We start from the raw sequence: 11,073 nt of genomic DNA on the forward strand, positions 1-11,073 counted from the left end.
TGTGTGACGATCCAAGATCAAATGCCATGGGAGACTATGCAAAATAAATAATATATACACATAAGGTAGCCATTACATTAATAAAATTAAACAAGATACAAGCTATTTGAGTGGCTAGAATACTCACGTCGGTAAAACTCGCTCCTCCCAAATGAAGAGCTCGTCCAAAACGCGTGCGGGGCCCCTCGGTCATCCCATAAGAGCTCGCCACCAAACCGTTGGGCCATAACTCGCGAAGCTAATAGGCTCGTACGATGCGAATGCTTCAAAAGGCCCTCACTTCGATTACCGCTGGTGATTGGACCTCGGGAGCAGACGTCGATGAGCTGGACATACCAAAATCCATTATTGGGTGATATGCGTCATCAGCTGCAGGCATCGTTGAGCTGGGCATATCTTGATCAAAACGAACTTCTTCGTCATCAACCAACTGGTGATCCACGGGACCTCGACCACGTCTGTTACCTGATTGGCGTCCTCTACCACGCGCCGCAGGTCTTGGTACATTAGGACGTTCATGACAAGGCACTTGCTCAGTAGGCGGCTCAACATACTCTGCCGGTGGTGTATAATTGGGAGCGAAACTCAACATCGTCCCCAGAGAGGCAGCAGCCATGGACCCTGTACTAATGCGGCTAAACATCTGTGCTACTTGCTTCACTTCATTAGACTTGGTTGGATCTTGGATAGTCTGCTGAGCCAACTTGTACGATTCTTGATGTCCTAAAGCCTAAAAAAAAAAAAAAAAAAAAAAAAAGATTTGATAGTGGTCTAAGACACCTATAAAGACATCAAACATCTAATGGAATGTAATGTACGTACCAGTGCCTCATGCCTGCCTGCCATGTGTTGGTATCCTCTAGACACATTATGCGCAGGATTTCCTATAAAAGTGCGCGAGTGACGTCGATACCAATAAAAATAATCTGATAATGACTCTGGGTCTTCAGTTTCATACTCGGCCAGAATTGCCCTTTGTCCACGATTTTCCCACAAAAGCTTTGTGTGTGCAAAATTTTGTTGAACCTCCACTGTTATAGCATACCGTTTGTCACGTTTGTAATGAGAAGGATCAATCTCAAAGACATGGTCCGGAATATGTTGCTTCCTACCGAACTGTCTGAGAACGCGGTCTGGCATGTGCCACTCTCGATAGATCCCACAAATAAGGGGAACCTGTGCCATCCAAATATCTTGACCACGCCGACAACACTCAGGGAGTCCATTAATGATGGCTGAATAAGGTTGCCACACAAACTACGATAGAAAGAACATAAAATTACATGATAATAAAATAAATAAATTACACATAAGCGTAACAATTATATCAAAACGCCATTAACAACCATAATTATGATAAAATACCTGACCATCTGTTAGGTTGTCCAATACATCCCTACATATGGGTAGCACAACACGTGCCTCATTTTCGCGAGCTTTACGATGAGTCCACTTTCGTGCAAGAGGCGTGTGTGGTCAAGGGGCCCCGGTGGTGGCCGCATCGGTATAATTCGCTCCCAAGCCCAAACCTATATTAAAAATTTAAAATAAATACATAAAAACCTTATAACTACCAAATAGGACAACCAAATAAAATTAAGGTCACGTACCTGCAATAAGGAAATGAATCCACACACATCCTTGGCTTTCTTCAACGAAGCGCGGCATAAACAAATATACAAATATGACAATGCAGCCCGCTCCCAAGCTTGTCCACTCATTGCTCTAAGGTCACGCATGTCAAGCAAATAGTCTAAATTAAGTAAGTCACCGACTTATCCGGAAATATCGTGCCGCCACAAAGCCATAGCAAGTACAACCTAACCCGTCGTTGCACAACAATTTCTCGGGGTCCGATCCGTAATGTCATCTAAGCCTCTAACATATTCAATTAATTTATTTAGTTCTAACCTACTAACACCATTAAAACAATCCGGACGGTGCCCAACCAATAAGCTCATAGATTAATTGTTGCCACCCAACAATATCTATATTTCTAGCATTAATATCTTTCAAGGGATTACCATCAACAACCATGCCAAACATGATCTCAATATCTTGTAATGTGATGGTCGCCTCACCCGTACGCAGATGAAATGTGTGCGTCTCAGGACGCCATCTCTCTATAAGTGCAGTGATGATTGCCCAATCATATGATACACATCCTACCTCTACTACTCCCCTAAATCCACACAGGCCAAAGTAGTCAAGGATGCGAGGATGCAAAGGATGACGCTTCACGTGCTTCCAAAATTCGGTATCCGCGCGGCGTGGAAATAGGCATGCTCGCGTTCCTGTCAAGGCACCATCCCACACAGCCTGCGATCGATGCTTCTCCTGGAGTGTTAATACATCATACACTTCTGGCCCCGGATGTACGCATACCCGTGGAAGCTCCATACCTTAGATAAAAAAATAAAAAAAAAATTAAAGTCCAGAGCAAGCTATTTGGAGTAATTTACTATTAAAAAAAATTATTATTCCAATTTTAGCAGAACAAATATGCACTGGCTAGATAAAGTCGACTTCCATTCGCCTTATTTAGAAACCACTGATAGTGGACCACATTAATGCCTATAAGGTATAGACAAAATAATTATCCACCCACTTAGACTTAGGTCCCATATAATAAAGCATTATCATGATATTTTAAGTATCTTTATTTTGGGCTACTGAGGCATCAATTAAATTTCACTTTTCTGACTATATAAATATCACATTAAAGGTATAACAATCCACAAAAATAATGTTGGACCGTTCATAATGTTAGCCACTTAGAAGTAGACCTTCCTAAAGCTCTTATGTAAATATCTAAGCGCACTAATTTTTAATTGGAGAAAATAAGTATTCGGACCATTGAAAAGGAAACACATGTATTATCGTATAAGAGTGTCACCAAATCAGCCAAATTTTATATACCAATCCACAAAAATAATAATAACATAACAACAAATTTCTTCAAAAGTGCTACTAAACAAATCGAGACCTTTATATAATAATGCTTCTAACAATCATATCTTAAGGTCAAATTAAAATAACACAAATAAGACAAACATATATCTTATACGTATTAAAATAACATAAATAAAAAATAACAATTAAGATATATAAGACAAATAAATATTCTACATCTACTAGAAATATACAATTATATGAGTTAGAAAAAATACCTTAATTTAGATAGCAACAAAAGATAAGGATGAACAAGTTACTCCAAAAATTAGACTGTAACCGCAAGGTTTTAAAAGAAAATAAATGGAGGAGAAGGAAAAGGAGAAGGAGATCAAAATTTTCTGTAAGTTGAAGATGGAGGAAGAGGCGGAAGGAGGCGGAAGAGAAGATGATATTATTTAGGGCAACACTGAATGAAAGTCGGGGAGGGATCCGCGTTTCACAATTATATATTTGTAAAACGTGGATCCCTCCACGTTTTACTAAAATATATATATTTTTTTTATTTCGGTTCAACATCTGACAATTGAAAAAAAAAATTTGGGGTATAACGTGGATCAGCCCACGTTATACCCCTTTTGGTATGTAAAATTTTTGCCGCCCCCTTTTAGTTTATACCGTGTATTGTGTGTTCCAACCTTTTTGCTAATTCTTACTGTCAACACAATATGGGGCTTGTTCTTTATAATCCATGTGATGAAATCACCCATTATTGCAGCCAATGAAAGAGCTTGCTTAAAAAACCTTTTCTAGTCCTAAGTGGTAATAGATCATTTGACCCTTTTCTGCTATATTACAACAACAATATACCCAGTGAAATCCCACAATGCAGGTAGTGAGAAAAAAGTGTACGCACCTTACCCCCCACCCTCGGAGAGGAGACTGTTTCCGAAAGACCTTCGGCTCAAGAGAAAACAAGACAAAAGAGTCAGATACGGACAAGCATATCAGAGTAATGCGAAAATAAGAAATAACAAGAGCAAGGAAGTCATGATAAAGCAATCTGGAAAGACAAGACCCAAAAAATATAAGCAGAAATCAAAGGGCAATAAATGATAGGGCAAAACTACGACCACTAGTGCGAAAGAATAAGTGAGACTATCTACTAGCCTTACTATCCTTCTATCCTAATCTGCTATATTATGGACCAAAAATCATTTTCAGTAAAGAAGAATGACAGTCATGTCACACTCTCAAACTAGTGGGACGTGATTGACACTCAATCTGTATTATTAAACGATAATTTTGGTTTACTAGAGACATCAACATATTATTTTAGCTCGGTGGAAACAAAATATTTTTCCTCTGGATCATATGCGTGAAACAGTATATTCCCTTTTACAACGACTCAGTGACCACACGTTACACCTTTTTGTGTATGGCATCGTCGCTTTCCTTGGCAAAGATCCACTAATTTGGAACTTAATTTGAAGTCATATTTCGATCCAAACGTTTTCGGGATGCCGCTAATAACCAATGAATGGCAAGTGCAACCAAGATACACAAAGGATTAGCAATTGAGATTACGTAAGTTATCCAAGAGGATATTTTTGTACATAAACGGAATTCGAATTGGGCCTTTCGTTGAGTGAATCCCCGTCTTGCTGGCTAATGATTGTTAATAAACTTAACATAACAAGCTAGTACTAATTAATTCTTTAATCAAATATAGTTTGGAAAAAAAAATGAATCACAAATATAACATAAAAACCTCCGAAAACTAAACTCACTGATAAGTCATGACCCTCTAAAAAAACTAAAATTTGAATATTAATTGGTCTCCGGAGCATTCCCCGTGAATAATATAAATATCTAAAATGCAATATACGCTAAAAGAAGTTAAATCCTACTTTTGCTCGAAAGAGTCAACGGAGTTGTCATGCCCTAAAATGGGTGTAGATGTCTGCCAACTTGCACCGAGTGTTATAGTGTAATAACTATCATTTTTGTGCTCATATACCATAATTCATTTAATTAATGAGAAATATTAAAAAATAAGAGAAAGTAAATAACATAGTATGAGTTAAAGTACGTGAAATTATAATTTAATGAAATAAGCTTGCATTGGTCAGAATGGAGTCACAGTTTCCTTGAACTTCAAAAAGCATAGACGTTGTTAGAATGAGGAGTGTCTCATTATAATCAGTAGAATAATTGCTTGGACAATATTAACGAACATGTTGTGTCCTGGGATGGGTGTAGATACCCATTCCACTTGAAGATTGCTTGAGTAGCTAGCAATAATTTATGAAATGAAGTAATAGTACTCCCTCCATTCCCTTTGAATAATCAAGTATTCATGATTTTTTCCTTTTTTAAAATAATTATTTATTAAGTTATTCATATAAATTATGTGATGAAAAATCAAATTTGACTATTAGTACTCTAATAAGTTTAGAAAATAGTTACTTATCATAATTGATAAGAGCAAAATTGAAGAAAAAATATTTAAATAAATCTCTCTTGATTTGCTAAAATGAAAATTTATTTTACATACACAACATCTTTTATGATAAATACTTACTTGCACAAGATGATTTACACTAGACCAATAATTTACCGTGACTAAGTGATTTAATAAAGTAAAAATATACATTAGTTAAGTAATAGAAATGAATATACAAACATATATCATGCATCTATTGATTTAGTGTAAATACCCTGATACATGCATGTAAATTTTTACCCTCTCTCGTTCACAATATATAATTACATAGAAGATCGTTTAAATCTGCATTTTAAGGAGGAGATTGACGCAAGAAGACTTGAGTAGGCAATACTTAAATCGATCCATCACTCCCCTCACCCCAAACGAGTGAGAACTTCTTTTTCCGGTTTTAAAATTGAATAATTTTCACTTTATTTTGTTTTTTACATGAAATTTATTTTTGGATTCCACACTAAGTAGAGAGCATACACTCACATCTATTATTATGAAAAGCTATTTTTCAATTAACGTGTTTTTAGTATGTTTATTTTTGTCTTGTACTTAAACTATATTGTTTCTTAAGGATTAAATAATCAGTACTGTAGGTATTATTACTATATATTTCATATATGATTAGTTACTATTTTTCTCATTATACTTTGTCTAATCACACATTGAGCCGTATCTATATACTTTGTCTAATCACTCATTGAGCCGTATGTGGTTTTCTCGATTCACAATTAGTACTCATTATACACAATCTTTTTTGTTTAAATTTCTTTCAAAACATAACATATGTTATGTTCAGGTAATTTTTCAATTTAATAATGGCAAAAGACATCAAAACCCCCCCGAACTATACCCGAAAAGTCGATATCACACCTAAACTATACTAACGACCTATTACACACCTTAACTTAGTAAAACCGAATTAAACTACCCCTCGACGCACCAAAACTCCCAATCGTTGAATGTCGTGGGCAACACTCGCCCCCAGATGAAGCCACGTATTAAATGAACTAATTTATTTTATAATCACGTCATAATAATATATTTAAAATAATTAAGCCATTTTAATACCCAAACCCATTTTTAACCCCCCATACCCATTTTAACACCCCCAAACCCGTTTCATCACCCTAACCCACCCAAACCCACACACACATCGACGCCCAAATGTAGAAAATCAAACGACAGCACAAACAACAAATCGTTCAATATTCGTCCTAAATCATTTATTTTTATAGTTTACCTCGCTCAATATTGTCGGATTTCATACGCTTTTTAGTTTTTCTTCATCGTAAACCTTTAATCGAAGTGTTGGTGATTGTCCGAACTTGACGATTCCAAGTTGGGTTTTTTGTTGACGTTTGGAGGGCAAAAAATACGCGTGCTACTAAAAGGTTAGTCCATTGTCTCATTTTGTTTCGTATTGTGCGATTAGAATTAGGGTTTTTTTTTTGCGTCTTTAATTTTTCTACAAATTTACAAAGGTAAATGACCGGGTAAATGCTTGAAAATGTAAATGTCAATTTGGTTGTCAGGTATTTCATTGACTATGAAATTGAAGTATTTGTACTGTTTTCAGTGGAAATATGTCTTATGAACTGATTACTTTGCGATTTTACCATGGTGGTAATTTAACGATCGGCAAAAAACCCTACGTTGGTGGACAAGTAACTGAATTTACACGTATGGATTTAGATAGATTTTGTTACTTTGAATTGCTTGATTGTGTGAAAGAATTAGGGTATGACCCTGATAAATGCACCATTTATGTTAAATTTGTCGATAGTGTGGTATTGGTAGAAATCAAATCTGATAGGGATACAACCCGAGTTGCTGCATGTTTGGGGGATGGGGATATTTTGGAGGCTTTTGTGTGTCACATGGTTGAAGAGCCCCCAGTGGTCCCACCCTTATTAGAATATGTAACCCATGTGGAGGAGGAAAGTGATGTTTCTTTTGATAAAGTGACCGGTCAAGACTTTGGGGGTAGTGGTGTTCCATCTTTTGATGCATTTGATGCTGATTTAGAGCCATTCAATGAACCTCCTTTTGAACCAACTCAAAATACTGCCCCTCTCCAACCTAACTCTCCAAGTTCTGTCCCTTGTACTCCTCCAACTTTTGACAATACTGAATCAAACCTTGCTTCTAATACTACTGCTGCTGCATCAAATCCTGCCCCTAATACTACTACTGAACCAAATCCTGCCCCTAATACTACTCGTCGCATCAAATCCTACCCCTACTTTTTTTTCGAAACTGGTAGTGATTTAGATTCATACCTAGATGGATTGTTTGATGAAGGAGAAGTACATAGTGAGAGTGATGTAGATGAGGAGCTAAGGGGTTTTAGGGAGGAAGAGAGAGAATGGAAAAAGAAAAGAAGGAAGAGGGGTGAAAGAGCTCCTGTTCCTGAACATGTTAAGTTAGGTTCAGGACCAAAAGGGCCAGATGTGGGGTATGATGAATCTGAAGGTGCTAATAGAGACACCATGGAAGGTAAGTTAGCTGGTGATGAGCCTTATTACCCCTCAGATGAAGCTGCCAGTTTTGAGACTGATCCAGATGACATATCTGATGATGATGAAGGAGTAGTTGAACAAAGAGTAAAAGCAAAAAGAAGGAAGTTGACAAACAGAGTTGTGTTTGATAAAACCTCCAAGAAAATAGTGTGGGAAACAGGCCTCCAATTTGAAAGTGTTAATGAATTTAGAACTGCAGTTACCAAGTATGCAGTCCATGAGCATGTTGCCATTGAAAAATGTATTAATGAACCTACAAGGGTAAGGGTTAGGTGTGTAGAGGGTTGTCCTTGGCTTTTATTTGCTAGTCTTGACTCTAGGACTAACAACTTTGTGGTGAAGACCTATAATCCAATTCACACGTGTGACCCTACCAATAGGAACAAGCTTTGCAATACCAAATTCTTATCTAGTCACTATAATGAGAGAATAAAGGAACAACCAAACATTAGGATTTTTGAGTTGCGTTAGCCTCATTAAGAAAGAGTTGGATCTTTATGTTGGTAGAACTGTGTGTAGAAGAGCAAGAAACAAGGTTTTAGCTGAGTTGAGGGGTGACCATGTTTTGGAGTTTGGGAGGATTTTAGATTATAGGGATGAGTTGTTAAGATCAAATCCAGGTAGTACATGTGTAGTTAGGCTTAGTGATGAGACATTTGAAGGTGGAAAAAAATGTTTAGAGGATTCTACATATGTTTTGATGCAATGAAGAAGTCATACTTAGCTGGTTGTAGGAAGTGCATTGGTTTGGATGGTTGCTTTTTAAAGGGAATCTCAAAAGGTCAATTACTTGTTGCTGTTTGTAAAGATGGAAACAATCAGATGATGCCACTGGCACGGCGATGGTTGAGGTTGAGAACAAGCACAATTGGACTTGGTTTATCGAATTTTAAAGGAAGATCTTCAAATGTGGGAGATGGGACAGACATGGCTGTTATAACAGATATGCAGAAGGTAAGATTTAAGTGTTGAATTCACTCCATTTCATAACTCTTTACCATAATGTTCTTTTACTTTACTAACTGCCTATTTTTTATTCCTCACGGTCTTGAAAGTGCCATAACGGAAGCAACCAATGTTGAACATAGAATGTGTGCTAGGCATGTTTTAGCCAATTGGTCCCAAAAATACAGAGGCCTTGAGAGGAAGAATTGCTTCGGAGGTGTGCAAAGTCAACTTTTGAGTCTCGAATTTGAATGAGAACTTAGATCGCATGAAACTGTTGGAGAAGAATGCCTTGATAAGTTGATGTACTACAACCCCGAAAGGTGGAGCAAGGTTTACATGAAATATACCACAAAGTGTGACATTATAGACAACAACATGGCCGAATGTTTCAACTCTTGATACTTTTGGTCGCAAGGCACAAGACCGTAATAACTATGCTTGAAGAAATAAGAGTCAAAATGATGAAGAGAATAGGACAGATGAGGGAGTTTTGTGACAGTTGGATTCATGACTTTTCTCCAATGGCATTGAAAGTTCGACAGAGCATCTTTGCAAGGTCTATGAAATGCAAGATTGAATGGAATTCGATACGGATATGAGGTTGTTGAAGGTCATTTTAGACATATTGTGGATCTGCCTAGACAAACTTGTTCTTGTAGAGCATGGATGTTGAAAGGCATCCCATGTCCTCATGCAATTGCTGCTCTTCACCACAAGAGGTTGAACCCAATGGATTACATTTCTCAGTGGTATTCTAGAGATACCTATATGAAGACATATAGCTACTTTATTCAACCAGTTCTAAACTTGAAGATGTGGCCACCATCCACAAATCCTACCGTTATACCACCGAAGTGAGGAAGATGCCGAGTGTGCCTAAGATCATTAGGAGGAAAGAGGCAAGTGAATCCAAAAAAACAGGAAAACTGTCCAAAAGGGGGGTTGAAATGACATGCAGTAAGTGTCATACCCCAGGTCATAATAAAAGGAAATGTCTTAGAGATCCTGCAACTGCTGGCCCAAGTGCAACTGCAAGTGCTGGCCCAAGTGCAACTGCAAGTGCTGGCCCAAGTGCAACTGCAAGTGCTGGCCCAAGTTCAGTTGCAAGTGCTGGCCCAAGTGCAACTGCAAGTGCTTCTGCTGGCCCAAGTTCAAGTTCTGGCCCAAGAAAGGCACCAGCTCCAACTGGTAGAGGAAGGGGTAGGCCAAAGGGATCAACTGAAAAGGTAAATAATTTCACATTCTTCATGTACGCGTCAAAGTGTTGAACTAGTTGCTAATATTTTGGTATAATTTGTGAGTGTTGCTACTAAAAGGCCAAAGATGGTTGGAATGGGAGTGTTGCACACAAAGTGGAGCAACTGTCATCAATGTAAGACTGTTCTATGTTTAACAATTAAATAACATTTTCTGAAATTAAGTACCACTAACAAGTAGTTCTATTCATTTGAGCAGCCTGGATTGCCTAGTGAAAGGGTTCGAAGCATCAAATCTAGTGCAGTTGTCACTGGTGAACTGCAGCACAAAGCAAGTGGTGGTGTGAAATGGCAAGGAAGACAAGCTATGACCTCCCGCGACTTCAACAAGGAAGGAACAAAAAGCGAGAGTCAAACCAGACTAAAGCCGTACAAATGAGCCAAGGCAAAGACCACCGCCTTGTGAATTTGACCATTCTATCTCTTGATCGTTTTTGGCACCGTGGATCGCTTTGTGAATTTGTTTATGTAGTTTTTTAAATACTTTGTTTAGGCAATTTGTGATCGCATTTGGTTAGGTTACCTACGGGCAAAATACATCAAATCTATATTTTGGGTACAGTTTAAGTTGTGATTTGATGTATTTTGCCTTAACTATATGTAGTGTTTTGGTAGATATGACTCGCATTTAAGTTTGTTTTGGGCAAATTGAATTGGTGACACTTGAATTAGTGAATTAAAGTCACTCTTTTGATCAATTACCGTGATCGCACTTTAACGTTAGTTCTTGTCTATGTAAAGTCACTCTCTTTTGATCAATGGGTATCTGTGATCGCATTTAACGTTAGTTCTTTAGCCTTAATTGTTGGCGCTTTGTTAGCCTTAATTGTTGCGCTTTTGTCATTTTTTTGCACGGATTGCCCTTCGTTTGGGGTGGTCTTTAAATTTTGCCCCTCAAATTTGTGGTCTTTAAATTTTACCCTTCATATCCATCCAAAAACTTTTATCCAAAGATACA

General features: G+C 37.6%; 2 protein-coding genes across 2 annotated transcripts; one reads left to right on the plus strand and one right to left on the minus strand.

The window, feature by feature from the left end:
- Positions 1-1,923: 1,923 nt before the first annotated feature.
- On the minus strand, positions 1,924-2,400 carry LOC132031677 (protein MAIN-LIKE 2-like). The gene has a single exon (XM_059421620.1). The coding sequence runs from the start codon at positions 2,398-2,400 to the stop codon at positions 1,924-1,926; it is 477 nt and encodes a 158-aa protein (XP_059277603.1).
- A 7,322-nt stretch (positions 2,401-9,722) lies between these two features.
- LOC132031679 (uncharacterized) lies at positions 9,723-10,494 on the plus strand. Its single transcript, XM_059421621.1, has 2 exons — positions 9,723-10,085; positions 10,315-10,494. Exons 1-2 carry the CDS (start codon positions 9,723-9,725, stop codon positions 10,492-10,494), a joined length of 543 nt encoding a protein of 180 aa, XP_059277604.1.
- Positions 10,495-11,073: the final 579 nt, after the last annotated feature.

The sequence above is a fragment of the Lycium ferocissimum genome, chromosome 9 (assembly GCF_029784015.1).
Source record: "Lycium ferocissimum isolate CSIRO_LF1 chromosome 9, AGI_CSIRO_Lferr_CH_V1, whole genome shotgun sequence".
Lineage (NCBI taxonomy): Eukaryota > Viridiplantae > Streptophyta > Magnoliopsida > Solanales > Solanaceae > Lycium > Lycium ferocissimum.

What these genes read in the sequence shown, in the direction of transcription:
- LOC132031677 (XM_059421620.1), bottom strand. Translation starts at nt 2,400, where the DNA reads ATGGAGCTTCCACGGGTATGCGTACATCCGGGGCCAGAAGTGTATGAT.
- LOC132031679 (XM_059421621.1), top strand. Translation starts at nt 9,723, where the DNA reads ATGCCGAGTGTGCCTAAGATCATTAGGAGGAAAGAGGCAAGTGAATCC. An exon ending in CAAAGGGATCAACTGAAAAG is followed by an intron (nt 10,086 to 10,314) that starts GTAAATAATTTC and finishes TCATTTGAGCAG; the next exon opens with CCTGGATTGCCTAGTGAAAG.